Consider the following 16924-nt stretch of genomic DNA (forward strand, 5'->3'; position numbering starts at 1 on the left):
GACAAAGAGACACAGAGTGCACTGTAGACACATTTGCTGAGAATACAAGGATAGGTGGGAAAATAAGTTATGAGAATGATATAGAAAATTTGCAAAGGGGTCTAGATAGTTTTAATGAGTGAGCAAAAATTTGATAATATAGTTTTGGAAAAAAATGTAAGATTATTACTTTGGTAGGAAGAACAGAATATTATTTAAAGAAAGAAAGAATACAAAACGCCATGCAGATGGATCTTGTTACCCTCGCATTTCGAAGATTCAGCTGGCACGATTACAATGCTATCTTCAATGGAAATACCTTGCAATGAAATAATTGTATGGTTTGCAAGGGAAGTCTTCAACTTGTGAAGGAAGCAAATTAACACAGAGGGAATATATAGCTGGATGGTTATCATTCTTGCAACAAATACCATGCAAATATGCACATCCTAAGCGGAGTTATAATAGCTTAACATTTTTGCCAGTGTATCTATTGAATTTGGGACCATTCTTGGCGACTTTACCAATTATGTTCAAATTGAACTATAAATAACTTTAAAGTGTGAAACCTACCCGTTTTTCTCTTTTCTTTAATTTCACAGTCCTCACAATGGAGGAATCCCAGTCCTGCATCAAGAAAGAGACAACTGTTTAAACAACGAATGTTTTATTTTGTTAATCGTGAATAACTTTTGGGAAATATTGCCTGGTTACGGTTTTCAATCTAGATCCACACAAAGTTGCTACATTAGATAAACTGCAGATGAAATAGTCAGCCTTCTGAGCACAATCAGATCACTATGAGTGTTTACATAATAATTGAAATGCAATAAATTTCTTTGAACTTGGGGGACATTTGGGCACCCAGATATTTAAGATGTTTAGCTTGTTTTTGCATTCTCTATGCTAATGAGCGCTTTACTCTGCTTGTCAAAGTGTTTCAGAGAAACCAGTATCGACAGTTATGCTTTCCCACAACTCTCTCACAAGCATCTGCTTGCCACTAGTCTACATTAGTATGCCTGAAAGTCTGTGTTATGGTGGTAAATTCCACGTTCAATCTGTCTATAATAGCAGACATTGAAATAAGGTATTTTGTCAAGTGGCCTTACCATACCCCAGAAGAAGTTTGATATCAACAAGTAACTGCCTACACAGGAGCCTATAATTTCTGCAATTTAATTCTGGACAGATTAATGTAAATCAAAGCCATTAACATGTTTCCAATTCCAACAAATCAAAAATGCAAAATAGTTACCAACGAGTCATCGGTCTTGTCATAGCTAATATCAGAATGAGAGACAAACGATCCAGACTCATCTATTGTTGATAATCTTAAAACAAAAAAAGAAAGAATACTCAGTGATCATCAACACACCAAGAACATTCATTTGACTTAATTACCCTATCACCTCACCAGTCATTAATAGCATGTATGCTGCACATTTGTTTCCAAATAAAAAGCAGCAGCAATATTGCGATTATAGGTGTCACTCAAGGATGGAGATAAATGGCAAACCCCCACGACTACAGAAGATCCTTTTTATTTGTCTCCATTTTCATTGAGAGCAAGGAAACTTTCAAACTGGATAAACTGACCATAAGTGGGCACAGTACCTTACAGTCAAGCCAAGGTGATGCCAAGTAATAGATAGCGCTTTTCACATTTGCAAGACACTTTAAAGCTCACTTTTGAAATGCAGTTACTGTTGCTTTGCAGGCTAAAGCAGCAGCCAGTTTGCGCACAGCAAGGTCCCACAAACAGCAAATTAGATGAATAACCAGTTAATCTGACTCAGTGATGCTAATTGAGGAAATTTCATTTTTGAAAAGGCGAAACAGTGTGACCTTTAATATCCAGCTCAACAGGCATCGGGACTAAAGTTTGGAGATGGCACCCCCAGGGAACGGAGCATTTCTTGAGTACTGTACTAAAATGTCAGCTGAGATTATACACTGGAGCTCTGGAGTTGGACTTAATTGCCCAAATTTACTCAGAAGAGAGAGTATATTCAGTAAGCCAAGTTGGCACATCAAATCTCCAAATGTCTGCAGCACTGATCAACTTCACCTTATTGATTTAAAAAAAAATTCTGGATTATAAATTTCTCACCTAGAATTCCATGGTGAATAATTAATGAGCAAAACACATAATACAATCAAATGTTTGTACAAGCCAAGTTTAATAGTTTAGTATTTTGAAGCAATCTCTCATTTCACTTTTAAGTCGAGAGTAGTTGACTAAAACATTAAACTGTCTTGATCAGCACATTAGAGTGCTCCGTTGCTAACCATTAAAAGAGAAAGGGAAATGGAGGGGGAGAAAAGGAAAAAAAATATTTTGCGCAAAGTACACTCGTTTAAAAGAAAATAATTGACTTGAATCATTTGCCGTTCTTTGCTGGCTTTAAGAGCTGAGAATGGATTCTCTTTTCCAATACTGACAGTGTAGTGACATCAGGCATGGGCAGGGTCTTAAAACATCCTGGAAGGATTCCAATTTAAAACTGCTGGAACAGGAGAAATTAGAACCCCCAGAGTACTGCTCTGGAGATCTGATCTGAAAACCACACTACAGGATCAAGCATTTCCACTCTTGTCCTCTTTGATGGTTTCGCAGGGACAGGCAGCACCAAAAGCAGCCTCTGGATGTTTAGGCCAAGCCCCGAGCTGTTTGTACGAGGGCACTTCATGGATGCTGTGGTTCTGTTCGCCGAGCTGGAAGTTTTTGTTGCAAACATTTTGTCCCCTGTCGAGGTGACATCCTCAGTGCTTGGGAGCCTCCTATGAAGCACTTCTGTGGTGTTTGCTCCGGCATTTATAGTGGCCTGTCCCTGCCACTTCCGGTTGTCAGTTTCAGCTGTCCGCTGTAGTGCCGGTATATTGGGTCCAGGTCGATGTGTTTGTTGATGGAGTTTGTGGATGAGTGCCATGCTTCTCGGAATTCCCTGGCTGTTCTTTGTTTCGCTTGCCCTATAATGGTAGTGTTGTCCCAGTCAAATTCATGTTGCTTGTCGTCTGCGTGTGTGGCTACTAGGGATAGCTGGTCATGTTGTTTTGTGGCTAGTTGATGTTCGTGGATGGGGATCGTTAGCTGTCTTCCTGTTTGTCCTTTAGATTAGATTAGATTACAGTGTGGAAACAGGCCCTTCGGCCCAACAAGTCCACACCGACCCGCCGAAGCGCAACCCACCCATACTCCTACATTTACCCCATATCTAACACTACGGGCAATTTAGCATGGTCAATTCACCTGACCTGCACATCTTTGGACTGTGGGAGGAAACCGGAGCACCCGGAGGAAACCCACGCAGACACAGGGAGAACGTGCAAACTCCACACAGTCAGTCGCCTGAGGCGGGAATTGAACTCGGGTCTCTGGCGCTGTGAGGCAGCAGTGCTAACCACTGTGCCACCGTGCCGTCCTATATAGTGTTTTGTGCATCCGCATCCACGAACATCAACTAGCCACGAAACGACACGACCAGCTATCCCTAGTAGCCACACACGCAGATGACAAGCAACATGAATGATAGGCCACTATAAATGCCGGAGGAAACACCACAGAAGCGCTTCACAGGAGGCTCCCAAGCACTGAGGATGTCACCTAGACAGGGGACGAAACGTTTGCAACAAAAACTTCCAGCTCGGCGAACAGAACCACAGCAACGAGCACCCGAGCTACAAATCTTCTCACAAACTTTGAACTTCATGGATCTTTTATGTAACTATAACTATTGGAGCATCGAGGAAAATAGGTAGTGTTAACTGGACAGTCTCCAATGCTGAAGGAAAATCTGTGCTTCCACCACTGCCAGGAAAAAAAAAGAGTTGAGCATAATTATGGTGTGTGGAAAAGTACTTTGTATAAAAAAAAACTGCCCCTTCATTTGATATCCTTTAAGTGTCGAATGAAATTCTCACTGCACTCTTCCTGATTTAACAAGATGCAAAAACCACATGCAACAATTTTTTCTCTGCAATTATGAAGCTTTACCCCAAAACTAACAGCACAAAAAATTGTGGGCAACTGAGCAGTACTACCGTTTGTTGGATGCATATCCATTAGAATTTGAGCATTTAGGGTTGAGGAAAGCAAGAGCAGACTTCTGTTCTTCATTTAACTGAATGCTGGTCGAGCCTTCTGTTATGAGGAGCTCTCGGATAAGCTGAATCTGACGTTCCTTAAATGAAAGAAAGTAATTACTATAACAGAAGAGTATCACTCGCTCAAGTTAACCTTATCTTAATGTGGTCACAGTGCCTGTTTTTGATCATTCTCCAGGCATCCCTATACATATTGATAGCAGGCGAGGGTAATATTAGGGTTGGGCTGCAATGGTTAAATTGTCTGCTATTGTCACTGTTTACGTTCAAGTAAAAAGAATGAAAACAGGGCCAGATTACCAGTTTATTCCTAAGGCTGTACTCCAAGCACCAGTCACTGCCATCAAGAGGGAGAAAGTGGGACTAATCTGATCAAGAAGCTCCACTACACAGCAATCAGGTCTTGTACAATATTCACGTTTAGTGTCTTTTTCCCCATGCTCTTTTCCAAAGGCTACAGATTTCATTAGATTGGCCCATGTTTATAGGCTGTAGTGGTTTGTCATTGTCCTCCACAGGATAGCTGACCAGGAAACTCTCCCATTCTTACAGCTGGTCATCAGCCATATTAAAATAATTTACATATTGCTATTTAACAGGTTTAGACACATTACAAATGCACTTTCCATGGCTAGAAAGTCCTGGTGTGGGAGTCAAACTCAGTTTTTTGGCTCAGACGCAGGAATGTTATCACTGCACCAAGACCTTTGTGCATACATAGGACTGAAATATTTTTCAACACCATCTTGAGTGTGGAGTGGTATGACTATTGAAGATTAATAGGGAACAAATGTTTACAGAAAGCGCAATGGTTGATAGGTTAGCTGAATATGTACATGTACTTCAATAAAATTATTTTGGGCTATGACCATAACATTAGAATCCCAAGTTTTCACAACTGTGAGATAAATGAGGTACTGCAGACAACAGACCTCCATCCAATTTCAGTTGGATCAGGCCAAGTTATGTGTAGCTATATCATAAGCAGCATTCTTGGGGCCTTGCTTGTGGTAGTGTCACTAACTCAGAGCCAGGAAGCCTGTGTTCAAGTCCCACCTGCTCCAGAAGTGCATACTAATATCTCTGAGCAGGTTGAGAAACCATCTAAAAGAAGCATTCTACTCCTGAATTTCATTTTTCTTTTCAAGGCTCCATCCACAGTGTAAACCTCACCCTTAAAATTCAAAAACCTCTCCTGCTGGAGTAGAGCCCTTGAAAGGCCGGTTTTAATGGAGACGTTTGGGCTCCACTTCTCTATCGGCAATATCGTGCTCGCTGTATTTCATGGTCTTACAAAGTGATCCTTTGAGACTTTAATATTTACCCCCACTTCCCCATACTTCGTTCATAAAGTTTAATTACTGTGGGTCACCTTCTGCAGTCAGCAGACAATATACGCATGCACAGGGGAAGAAGTGCTAACTACTGCACTTCAAGAGTCAATGACTATATTATGGTTTGTGTAGATGGGACAGTTTTCATTGGATGACAGTTTCAGAGTGCATGTAGGTACCAACATTTTCTATTTCTTCCATGGTCCTTGCTCTCTATCGATGCTTAGGTGGCTCCAAAGCACAAACCTGAATACCAGCAACTACCATTCATGAAGCGTTTAGGATTCTGCCATTTTGCAGCATCCTACAGAATCAGCTTTATGTAATAGAGTGAATGGATGCATTCATTCATAACCAGTTTACCCTCGACAATTAGGGTTGTTGCACAGCTCTCAGAGTGCCATCTTATCGGAGGCATCTCAATTACAGTTTGCTATCTCCTGCATTAAAAGTGTTTTGCGCCTTAAGTACAATTCTGAGCAGCCAAAATGCAATATAGTGTTGCATAGTGCATCAATTAGTAACTCTTAAAGGACATAGGAGATCTCAACTTAAATTGTTCCATTTTAGAAACAAGATCAAATTGATCATTTTACTTCTCATGTCTGGCTGCAAATAAGGCATTTGATGTAAAGTGATCTTCCTACCGCAGATCACGGTGGTTCACAGACTCCCAACCCAACTGCTTGTTCTGTGGTGCCCATGGACCATGTATATATGGGGAATGAGAGTTTGTACTCCCTTTTTAGTTTTCTAGATTACCTTCTCGGCTTTTGGCTTCACTTCCAAACCCATACTCCTGATCCCGGGTGTCTCTGGAGAAGGAGCACGCGGTGTCTACCAACTCCCTTGAGCTGTTCAGCGGGAGGTAGGCACCGCAGGGAGTGGAGTGCTTTATTTCCCCCTCCAATTTATTTTGATTTAATCCCTGCCCTCCCCTTCACATTTTTGATCATGCATCATTGCCCTCGGAGAAGGGCATTGCTTGTCACTGGCCACTCGGGTGTTTCCTTTCTTCCTGGTGGTGGAAATTGAATAAAGATTTGTCTTTCATTCTGTCTCACACATAAAAAAAAAACCCTTTGCAGCCTCGTTAGATTTCACAATCTCTAAACCGGGTATGCAGCAGGTCAACCTCTAAGCACCTTCTTTCCTTTTGCCTGCAGCTTCATAAAATAGAGAAAACAGGAGAGAATTTGGGATTGTAATAATGGTCCCGAGTGCTCAAACTTAGGGCTGAGGTACTGCACACGTAGATACAATACTTCATGAAGCTCATTAAAATATCTTAAATATTAGCTTAAGTTTCATAAATTGGGGTTAATTTCATGAGTATAGCTGGATAGAACTGAATGAGTGATGACTTGAGCCAGTGATTTTCTGGTAGAGTGGTAGCGTTCCTACCCCAAGCCAGAATGCCTGGGTTTAAAGGCTCACCTGCCCCAGAGGTGTCATATATCACAACAGGTTAGTTTAAAAAAAAACAAGGAAACAAAAAGTACCTGGTGCAATAAATTCACAAGGTGCACATAGTTCAACTCAGTGAAACAAAGTAAGTAAAAGATTGACTTCTGATCAACGACTTCACCAACTGGTGGTCACAAGTTTAATCACAAACTGTAATCCAATCAAAATAAATTTAGCAACAAATTTCCTCACTTTAAAGATTAATCTACATTATTCACATCAGCTACTCAAGAGCAAGGTTCTCCAGTTTCATAATTGCTTTGGTTTAAAAAGGAACTTCCGTGGCATTCCCTGACTTTTTTAATACACAACTCAGATGGTCTCTCCTGTAAATGGAAATATCAAAAGGCCATCCCTCAATTTTCTCCAAGAGAAAAATCCCAGGCTTGCCCAAACCAAGCCCTCCATTCTGGTATCACCACAGGACATCATTACTTCTCCAATGCCTCTCACATTTTCATCATATAGATCCGAAAAACTACTCCGAACTCTGTATGACCCATAATATTTTACACAGGTTTTACTCAATGTCCTTCCCTCTAGAAATGAAGCCCAGCATTTTATTTGCAATTTTATGGCCTTATTAACCTTGCACACTTTCAGATATTTACAGAAGCATATCCCTAGATCTCTCAGCTCTTCTCCCTCAATGAGAGTGGCCTCACTATTTGCTACCAAAACATAGGATTATATGAGAGGGAAGGATTGTTTCTCTGTAGGTTATCCCTATATGTATCCAAATCTAGATGCAATAAAAATTCCATTTCAACAGTTTTGATTGCTTGCTAAGCATTTTCAATATGTAACAAATAATTCTTTGTAGAAAGCAATGGTGAGAACGAAGCAGACAGTGAGAGATACCTTATATAAATACTACTAGATCCAAACTTTATTTCCAGTATTTTTCTTTTTAAACACAGTTACTCAGGTATTATTAATGAAGGTACCGCTGTATGTCAATACCACTTGCGCTGCAACTTACTTTCAGAGATTGTTAAAATAAAACTGTAGTAAATGTGATCAAAGCAGGAGGAGACAGGATGAGATGATAGCATTATTGTGTGATGGCCAGATGCACCTGGCTCTTTCTCCTGTTATAAATCATTAGAAAAATTAGAAAGAACTTGCATGTAGTTAAGTACCTCAACAGAGTCACTTAAACTGGATCATATCTAAATGTTATTTGTGAAGTGCAATCACTTGTTACTTAGGTAAAATGTAGTAGCTACTTTAGGAGCAAAAACCATGTCATTGATTGCATTTGCTGCATGCAAAGTGTTGAATCCTTCTGGTCTTTTCAGTGACAGCAGAGAAGATAAACAGAAGATCTAGGCAGACAGATCGCTAAGATGTTCCAACTACCTTACATCTGACAAGGTAAAAAAACTCTTCATACTGCACTGTAAGGCTAGTATTACAGTGGAACTTCAACCCACAATCTGGACACAACAGTGTGCTAACAACGATCTTGAGAAAAAGGAATCAAAACAGGCAAAAAAAAACCATACATTCTAGTGATGGATAGCACAGGATTTAAAAAAAAAAAAATCTTCATCCAATATTTACTTCAAAAGAAATGAGTTTAAATATGAAAAGTATAGGTTGAGTATCCATTGGCTGTAGCTCTGAAAACCAAAAAACCTAAAAGCCAAAAAAAAGGTCTTTTCAGAAACAAGATCCAAAAATGGATGTGGACATACCAAGTTTGGGCACTTGAGGGGAAAAAATAACTTTGCTTTTAGGTCCATTTATGCCAAACAAAGTTATTTCTTCCAAAGGGCCAAATTCAACACCGCTACAGAACTGTTTGGGACTTGGGTTGGGGGGTGGGGGTGGAGGCAAAAGTTTTAGGTAATCTCATGGTCAGAAAAAAAAGTAAAATTATTTTCCCCAAACAGCCTAAACAATAGCAAACCCCAAAATCTGAAAGCATCCTTTATCCAAAAACCAGCTGGTCCCAACACTTGCTGATAAACAATCCCCAACCTGTATAAAATCCACAAATTATGGATGAGTTAGAACTTGCACTATCCATGTGCAAGTCTTCCCAAAAAAGGTTTAATCAGACAATGATGCACTCAAAGAATTTGTCAATGGGTTTGCTGCAAAAGCAAACCAAACCTTAGTGGAATCATTCTTCTTTCAGATGGTGCTATTTGTATTAGTACATTGCCAAGTCTATGCATCAGTTCACCTGCAAGTAAGTGTGGGTCAAATAATATTCAGCCTGTTGAGAAGATTTGTAGCTCAGGTTGAGGTTCTGAATGTAAATTTACTCACTGAGCTGGAAGATTCATTTTCAGATGTTTTGTCACCAACAGTGTAGTGCTGGAAAAGCACAGGTCAGACAGCATGAGGAGCAGGAGAATTGACCATTCGGGAAAGAGTCCTTCATCAGGAATGAGGCTTGTGGATCGGGGCTGAGATATAAGTGGGGGCGGGGTAGCTGAGAAAGCGATAGGTGGATGAAGGTGATATTTCAGGGGTGGGGAGTTTCTGGGACACCCACACCTAACCCCACCACCCCGTGGCTGAACACTTCAATTAGGTGAACGGGGGCGGGGATGAAGGTGATAGGTCGGAGAGGAGGGTGGAGTGGATAGGTGGGAAGGGAGATTGACAGGTGGGACAGGTCATGAGGATGGTGCTGAGCTGGAAGGTTGGAACTGGGGTAAGGTGGGGGGAGGGGAAATAAGGAAACTAGTGAAGTCCACATTGATGTCCTGGGGTTGAAGTGTTCAGAGTAAAGTGAACAGAGTGGCAGGAGTCTAAGTGGTTTAGTCTTTGGTGCAGTGCCTTGGCTAATCTGTACATTGGTGTTCCAGGTAGCTAGACTATGGGTCTGAGAGGGGGGGGCTCTTGATTGGAGAATTTTGGGTAGTCCGTAGAAATGTGGAATGGTGGGTCCACCTGGTTTAATTTTTAGAAGTCAATCTTGTTTAATTCTCCAAATTTCTCAAGTTTGAGTAGAGCTGTGATTTGATTCTCTCGTTGTGGGGGTCGGGTCTATCGCCACCTGTTGGTAAGCATCAGTATCTGCAAACAGTGCATTCGCTTTTTCAATGTAGCCTGTCCAGTTTAAAATGACTGTCAAGCATCCTTTATCTGCAGGTAGGATAACAATGTTTTTATCTTGGAGTCCTTCTAGTGCTTCCCTTTCTTGCGTAGAGTGTTTCCTTCCTTTTTCCTGCTTAATTTTGGTGAGACTGTCTGTCTGATGGTTTGCCGGGTTTCTTCTGTGAGTTTGTCGTCTTGCTTCGAGGTTGTCTGTGTTGTTATTTTGAGAGTTTGCAGTTTTTCTGCAGGTCTAGTTTTCATTGTGTTTGTCGCTGCCAAATGGCTATGGCTCATCGTACATTCAAAGTCTGTCGCATTTGTGAGTAAAATTTTTTGGCATGAAATTTCCCAGTTGTATTTATGGAGTCAGATGTGGACATTGCTAATCATTTCTTTAAGCATTCTGCAGCTGTTTTGCTCTGCTATTCCTTTGGCTAGCAGAGTGTTAAGGGAAGGTTTTTATTTAAGACATTTGGGTAGTTCCTGCTTCTTTAGGAATTATTGCCAGAAGTACAGTTGTTCCCGGGTGACGCTCTGGTGGATCGTGTTGGTTTCCCATCTTTGGGCAAGTTTTAGCATATTGCGTCCATAGGTGGTGGTGAGTTTTGAGAAGGCCGGAGGCTCATTGACGTTACCTAGTATGGTGACGAAATATCGAAAAACAAACATTCCAGCTCAGCGAGCAAACTTACATCCAATATTCAGTTTGCACTCATTCATCTCACAACACTATTTGCAACTTCATGAGGCATTTGGAGAATGTAGCAAAGATTCCATCTATTTCCCTGCTCGTGGTTCATCTCAAGTTTGGCCATAAATGCCATCCAGAAAGCAAAAAAAAAAGTGATGTTTTTGGTCTCAAAGATTAGCCTGTATCCAAAAACAGTCGTCACACTACAGTAGGGGGAGGGAATGTGGGAAAGACAAATAGAAATCAAATTGCAACATCTGCTCGATTCAGTGGAAAGGTCCTTTAATATTATGGAGGTGGTTCCTTAAATCTACTGGTTAAGTTTGAATATAGAGAGACGAATAAGCCAGTCTGCTTCTATCACTGGTTTAAAATGAAAATGAAATTTTAAGATCAACCAGACATACCAGCCTTTCACACTCGGTTTCTGCTTTCTGCCGCCGTTTCATTTCTACATCAACTTGGTTACGAGCATGCTTTAATTTGACATCAAGAGCACTTCGCTCAGTCTCAGCTTTCGTTAGGCACTCTGTAGCACGGGAAAGCTCCAGTTCGGTCTTTTGCCATTTTTTCCTACATTCGTCAAAGTTCTTGGCTAACTGAATAAATTCTGCAAGGAATGAAAAAAAGACAATGATATAAATTTTTTAAAAATGCTTACCGAAAGCAAAAGCTCCATAAGATACAATCAATACTAGATTGGTTGATGTGAAACAGCTATGTTGATGTAGGAATATGGTATCAATTTTGTTTTAAAGATTGTCATTTTTCTTCCCAAAGGATCACTTGGGCAAAACAAAATAAAAAAGACTCTTAGATCTTAAGGCTCTTCTGAATCTGGAAGGTGAGAAAGGTGAGGACTGCAGATGCTGGAGAGTCAGAGTCAAAAACAGTGGAAAAGCACAGGTCAGACAGCATCCAAGGAACAAAGTGCTGCCTGGCCTGCTGTGCTTTTCCAGCACCATACTTTGAATCTGGAGAATGCAAATCATTGTCCAGACTGTTTGCGTGCAGAGAGAGTGATTAATTTCCAAATAGAGTATTTTTCAAATTCTGCAGCTCTCTCCTGCAGAAAACTTCCCAGGTCCAGCCACTTTGAAAGGACTATTCAAGGTCAGACTTGTTCACTGATTAAACACACCGAAGTAGGACAGTGAACAAATCTGCTCACACCAGTAGGACACGAGATTTAAGTGGGAGAAACTTGAGCAGTATGGATTTTAAGCAACTGATACTGGGATAAACCAGAATGAGATTGAGAAACCAATACACTGAAAAGGAGAGATCAGCCTGGGGCAGAACACAAGCATGTTGGAAGGTGGGGGGGGAGAGAGGGTATAGTTTCAATAAGCTTAGCAACAAGTGAAAATACACAGATTAACTACTGAATCAATGTAAAGTGGAAACACAGGCAGAGAAATTAATATTTAATACAATTTAAATACAAAGTCACTGTTATTCTTTTGACACCATTAAGTAAAGTCAAAATGAATTAGCATAAAGTACCAGCAGAAATACAAACAATTGAAATCCTGTGCTGGAAACAAATGAATTGCTTCGGTAGTCCAAATATTTCAGTTGGTCTACAAAGCTTCATGATACGCAGTTTTACTGCTCACCAAGCCAGTTTTGGAGTCCTCTCCCCCCAGTTTTATACAAATACAGAAGAACCTCGATTGTCTGAACGAGATGGGCGGGCACTATTTCGTTCAGATAATTGATTATTCAGTAAATCGATTCATTGCCTTCCCTCTGGGGCTCAGAGTTTTCTGTGAAGTCTGCTCCCTGTTCAGGAGATAAGGCAGCATCACAGCTCGCGAGCCCCCTTCCCCCAACACAACCCCTCCCCTACCCCCCCAACACCACACCTCCCCTCCTCCAGGCAGCCGGACTGGACACCAACAAGACTGCTGCTGCTGTCTTTTGGGGGTGAGTCTCCAAATACCGTGTGCGCGCACACACATACACACACACCTTTTTACTGCAACTTTTTGACAGATTCCAGTTAGGGTTCAGGCCTGTGTAAAGATTCCTCTGTATACTGACTAAAACTCAGTCTCACAAAGCTAGATGAATAACTTCACCGATCATGGCCACATCCCAATATTAGCAAAACTAAAATGTGCTTACGAGGTTCAATTCCTTCATTCAGTACTTCCATTTGTCTGAGCAACTGCTCAAACATGTTGCGTAGAGTGACCATAGCAGATTCCATTTTCCTACAAAACAGATTAAAAGTATTATAAAAGTAAGGCAACTACAACAGCAACATAGCTTCCACACATCTCTCAACTTAAAAACAAATTTTCTTGGTGCAAAGTTGCTCCTATAATATTCATACAGTGGGAGAAAAACCAAGAGTCAAATTCCTTCTAAATGTAATTTTAGTCCCACAGGTACTTTAAGTGAAGGTTAACCTTTTGCCGACATCTCGACCCGCAGGAAACAAACAGTTGGCTCAAAGTCACAAAGGTATCATGCACTATTTGCAGGAATAAACATCCAGGTGTTCCTTCGAAAAAGAATCATAAAATGCCAGTCCAAAGTTAGAGATCAGGCTGGTCACCAGCTTTATAGCTCAGATCCAAGAATCAAAAGCTAAGACCTGAAGGGCCTTTAAAATTCAGTAGCACAAAGCAAACAAAATCACTCAACAGTAGAAATTGAGCATGTCATGATTTCAGCCAGTAATAAAGACAGTTTGATGTGATAGGGACAAAGTAATAATTCTTTAATCGTATCCAGTTACAACTGATAACAGTTTAAGGACTAAATTTCCATGGAATTCAGTTGAAGCAACTAAGCAAACTGAAGAGTCCCAGTGACACATCTCGGTCAAAAGGCCTCCAGCAATATAAAACAGTGCAGCAGCAGTTCCTTAAGTCATTCCGCAAAGATATTTGACAATGTTTATTCCAAAAATAACTGGATTTGCAAAAGATCGTTTAAACAACCCTCAAAATTTGATTAAGTAGTCACATTAAGTGCAGTGTTTAAAAATCCAAGTATTAACAATGTGCTACAAGTTATATCATTAACAGATAGGAAAACTATTCACTTCAAAGTACAACAATTTCTGTTTTTTGAATGTCATTCCACTCCAATTCAAATAGAACAAAAGCTTTATAAAAGTATTTGCTTAAGCACACAAGCATTGAAGTGCTGTGTACAGCAAAAGACATAAAAGCTCCATAAATGCTGATATCTAGCCACATCCCACTTGTGCCCACATGTGCACAATGTATTCTGTGTAAGACCAGGAATGTACAGCCCCAGGATTGCAGTGGGGGTTGATGTTATGAATTGAAATTACTTAACTGAAGCTTCACAAGTTCCATTTTACAACATGAAAGTTAGCTGTTACATTTTTGCTGGGTGGGAAGGAAGGTCTTTCCATTTCCCACCTCAGCTAACACCCCTTGCTTGCTGATCCGTCAATACACAGGTCGGCAGCTATATTACCACAATTTAGAGAACTGGGAGCCCTCTTGGCTCCAAGTCCAAAGGGAAATGATTCAATTCCCACACTAGAGAACTGAAAGTAAAGTTTAGGCTGGTGCTCCCAATGCAACACTGAGGCAGTGCTGCACTGTCAGAAGTGGACAAGACATTAAACAGAGACCCCTTCTGATGCAGATGTAAGGTGATCCTGGGGCATTATGTGAAAGTTAAAAATCACAATACAGGTTATAGTCCAACTGCATTATTTGGAAGCACTAGCTTTCAGAGCGCTACTTCTTCAGATAGAATGGAACAGGGCCATAGGACAATTCATAGCAAAAGATTAGTCATGTAACTGAAATGATATATTGAACAAACCTAGATTGCTGTTAACTCTTTCATCTATAAAATAGGTTGCAGATTTTAGTTCATTAATATGGAAATCCCAGAACTACTTTTATCTTGAGAATGCGACTGAATATTTTAATAGAAAAAAAACCCACACTCAACTTCCACAGGCACATACTCTATCACACTATCAAGCATACACACTCTCTCCCTCACAGTCATAGAGACATACAGCACAGAAACAGACCCTTCGGTCCAACTTGTCCATGCTGACCAGATATCCAAACCCAATCTAGTCCGACCTGCCAGCACCCATCCCATATCTCTCTAAACCCTTCCTATTCATATACCCATCCAGGTGCCTTTTATAATGTTGTAATGATACTAGCCCCCACCACTACCTCTGGCAGCTCATTCCATACACCTACCACCCTCTGCGTGAAAAAGTTGCTCCTTAGGTCTCATATCTTTCCCCTCTCACCCTAAACCTATGCCCTCTAGTTCTGGACTCCCTTACCCCAGAGAAAAGACTTTGTCTATTTATCCTATCCATGCCCCTCATGATTTTATAGAGCTCTATAAAGGTCACCCCTCAGCTGCCAACGCACAAGGGAAAACAGCCCCAGCTTATTCAATCCCTCCCCATAGCTCAAATCCTCCAACCGTGGCAACATCCTGGTAAATCTTTTCTGAACCCTTTCAAGCTTCACAACATCCTTCTGATAGGAAGACCAGATCTGCAGTTGAAACTTTATTGCTGGAACAGCACAGCAGGTCAGGCAGCATCCAGGGAACAGGAGATTCGACGTTTCGGGCACAGGCCCTTCTTCAGGAATGAGCAGAGAGTGTTCAGCAGTGTTCATCTTCTCCTGCTGAACACTCTCTGCTCATTCCTGAAGAAGGGCCTGTGCCCGAAACGTCGAATCTCCTGTTCCCTGGATGCTGCCTGACCTGCTGTGCTGTTCCAGCAATAAAGTTTCAACTTTGATCTCCAGCATCTGCAGACCTCACTTTCTCCCAGACCAGATCTGCATGCACACTCATGTTTATGGGGTGAATTTGCAGTCACATTCTATTTCCCTCAAGCACACAATCTGCAGGCAGTCAATCTATGTAATATTTTATAAATTTCTACTTTGGAAATAAAACCAGTCTGACTCAAGATTGGGATACAGATCAGACTATAACCTCATACCTTTAAAGCATTGTCTGAGCTGAGATATTACTTTTCATAAAAAATATAAAACCTTAAGTTATCTTGGGAATGTGACTTGAAAGAAGTTCTAGGACTTGCATATTAATGAATCGAAAGATGAAGGACTTAACAGCAATCTAGGTTTGTTCAATATATCATTTCAGTTACATGACACTAATCTTTTGCTATAAATTATGTCTCTTATGGTCCTGCTCCACAGCTACCTGATGAAGGAGCAGCGCTTCCAAATAAACCTGTTGCTTGTGATATAACCTGGTGTGTGAGATTTTTAAACTTGTCCACCCCAGTCAAACACCGGCTCCTCCACATCATGGCTATGTGAAAGAACAGGGAAGTCCTCTGGTGTCCTGGCAAATATTTGTACCTCAAATAAACATAACAAAGACAGTTATCTGGGTCATTATCACATTTCTGTTTGTAGGAGATTTCCGTGTGCAAATTAGTTGCAATGCTTCCGATATTAAAGCAATCATTATAGTTGAAAAACGATCATCATTGACGGTGAAGCACTTTGGGTCATTTTACGGATGGGGAACGGAAAAGGTATACTTTGTTTTATAAGTAGCCAATAACCTGGTGCTTTCTAAACATTTTAAAATATATTAGAGGGTCCAACACACATTTCGATCATCACAAAGGGTTCGTCTTTTCTGATTGGGGAGACCCAGGAAGGAAGGAAGGAAGGAGAAACAAACGACTCTTCCCGCTCTTCCACAGGGGGCCGGAGACCGACTCCCATCTCCATCTTCTCGCCCCCGTTTACAATCAGCACCACCCCGCTGGCGGGTGAGCAACGCAAATCTTAGGGATGGAATAATGGAAACGATTTCTAGATCGCCGACTCGGTTCCTTTTCCTCCTCCTTCCCTCCCCCCCCGGGAGCCCTTACCACTCAGTCCGCCGCCCGGCGCCCGCTCCGTTACTCTGGACGTTTTCGCGGTCTGATTTCAAATTTCCCCCAACCGCCAATCAGGACATGGCTTTTCCACGGCCTCCTGACGAAGGCACGGACGTCGCGTAATGTAACGCCCCAAATGACGCAATCACGTCTTGACAGGGACGTTCCCATCTCCCTGCAAAGAAGCAGAACTCCTGTTTGGCTGATCGGAAATCTTTCAGTCAGGCGATCCTGCTGGCTTGACTTGTCTCACCCACAAACGAAAAGGTACACAAATCAAAAAATTTAACCAGACATTAAAGAAAAGTTTGACAAATTGTTACTGTTGTATTATCCCCGTTCATTTTTCTATGTAATTTGCATCTAAATTGGCCTTCCGTAATTGAC

At 41.2% G+C, this 16924-nt stretch overlaps 1 protein-coding gene across 1 annotated transcript in view; it reads right to left on the reverse strand.

The window, feature by feature from the left end:
• Nucleotides 1–16543, reverse strand: part of racgap1 (Rac GTPase activating protein 1) — a 30533-nt gene extending 13990 nt beyond the window's left edge. Inside the window, exons 1-6 of the mRNA XM_043681803.2 lie at nucleotides 16529–16543; nucleotides 12766–12854; nucleotides 11043–11245; nucleotides 4024–4163; nucleotides 1238–1313; nucleotides 553–606 (exon numbers count right to left, since the gene is read on the reverse strand). Coding sequence (XP_043537738.2) covers nucleotides 553–606; nucleotides 1238–1313; nucleotides 4024–4163; nucleotides 11043–11245; nucleotides 12766–12850 — 558 coding nt within the window. The 5' untranslated portion in view covers nucleotides 12851–12854; nucleotides 16529–16543. The remainder of the gene's footprint in view (nucleotides 1–552; nucleotides 607–1237; nucleotides 1314–4023; nucleotides 4164–11042; nucleotides 11246–12765; nucleotides 12855–16528) is intronic.
• Between the last annotated feature and the right edge of the window lie 381 nt (nucleotides 16544–16924).

The sequence above is a fragment of the Chiloscyllium plagiosum genome, unplaced genomic scaffold (assembly GCF_037043375.1).
Source record: "Chiloscyllium plagiosum isolate Xiang-an unplaced genomic scaffold, Cpla_swu_hap1 HiC_scaffold_53X, whole genome shotgun sequence".
In the NCBI taxonomy this organism is placed as follows: domain Eukaryota; kingdom Metazoa; phylum Chordata; class Chondrichthyes; order Orectolobiformes; family Hemiscylliidae; genus Chiloscyllium; species Chiloscyllium plagiosum.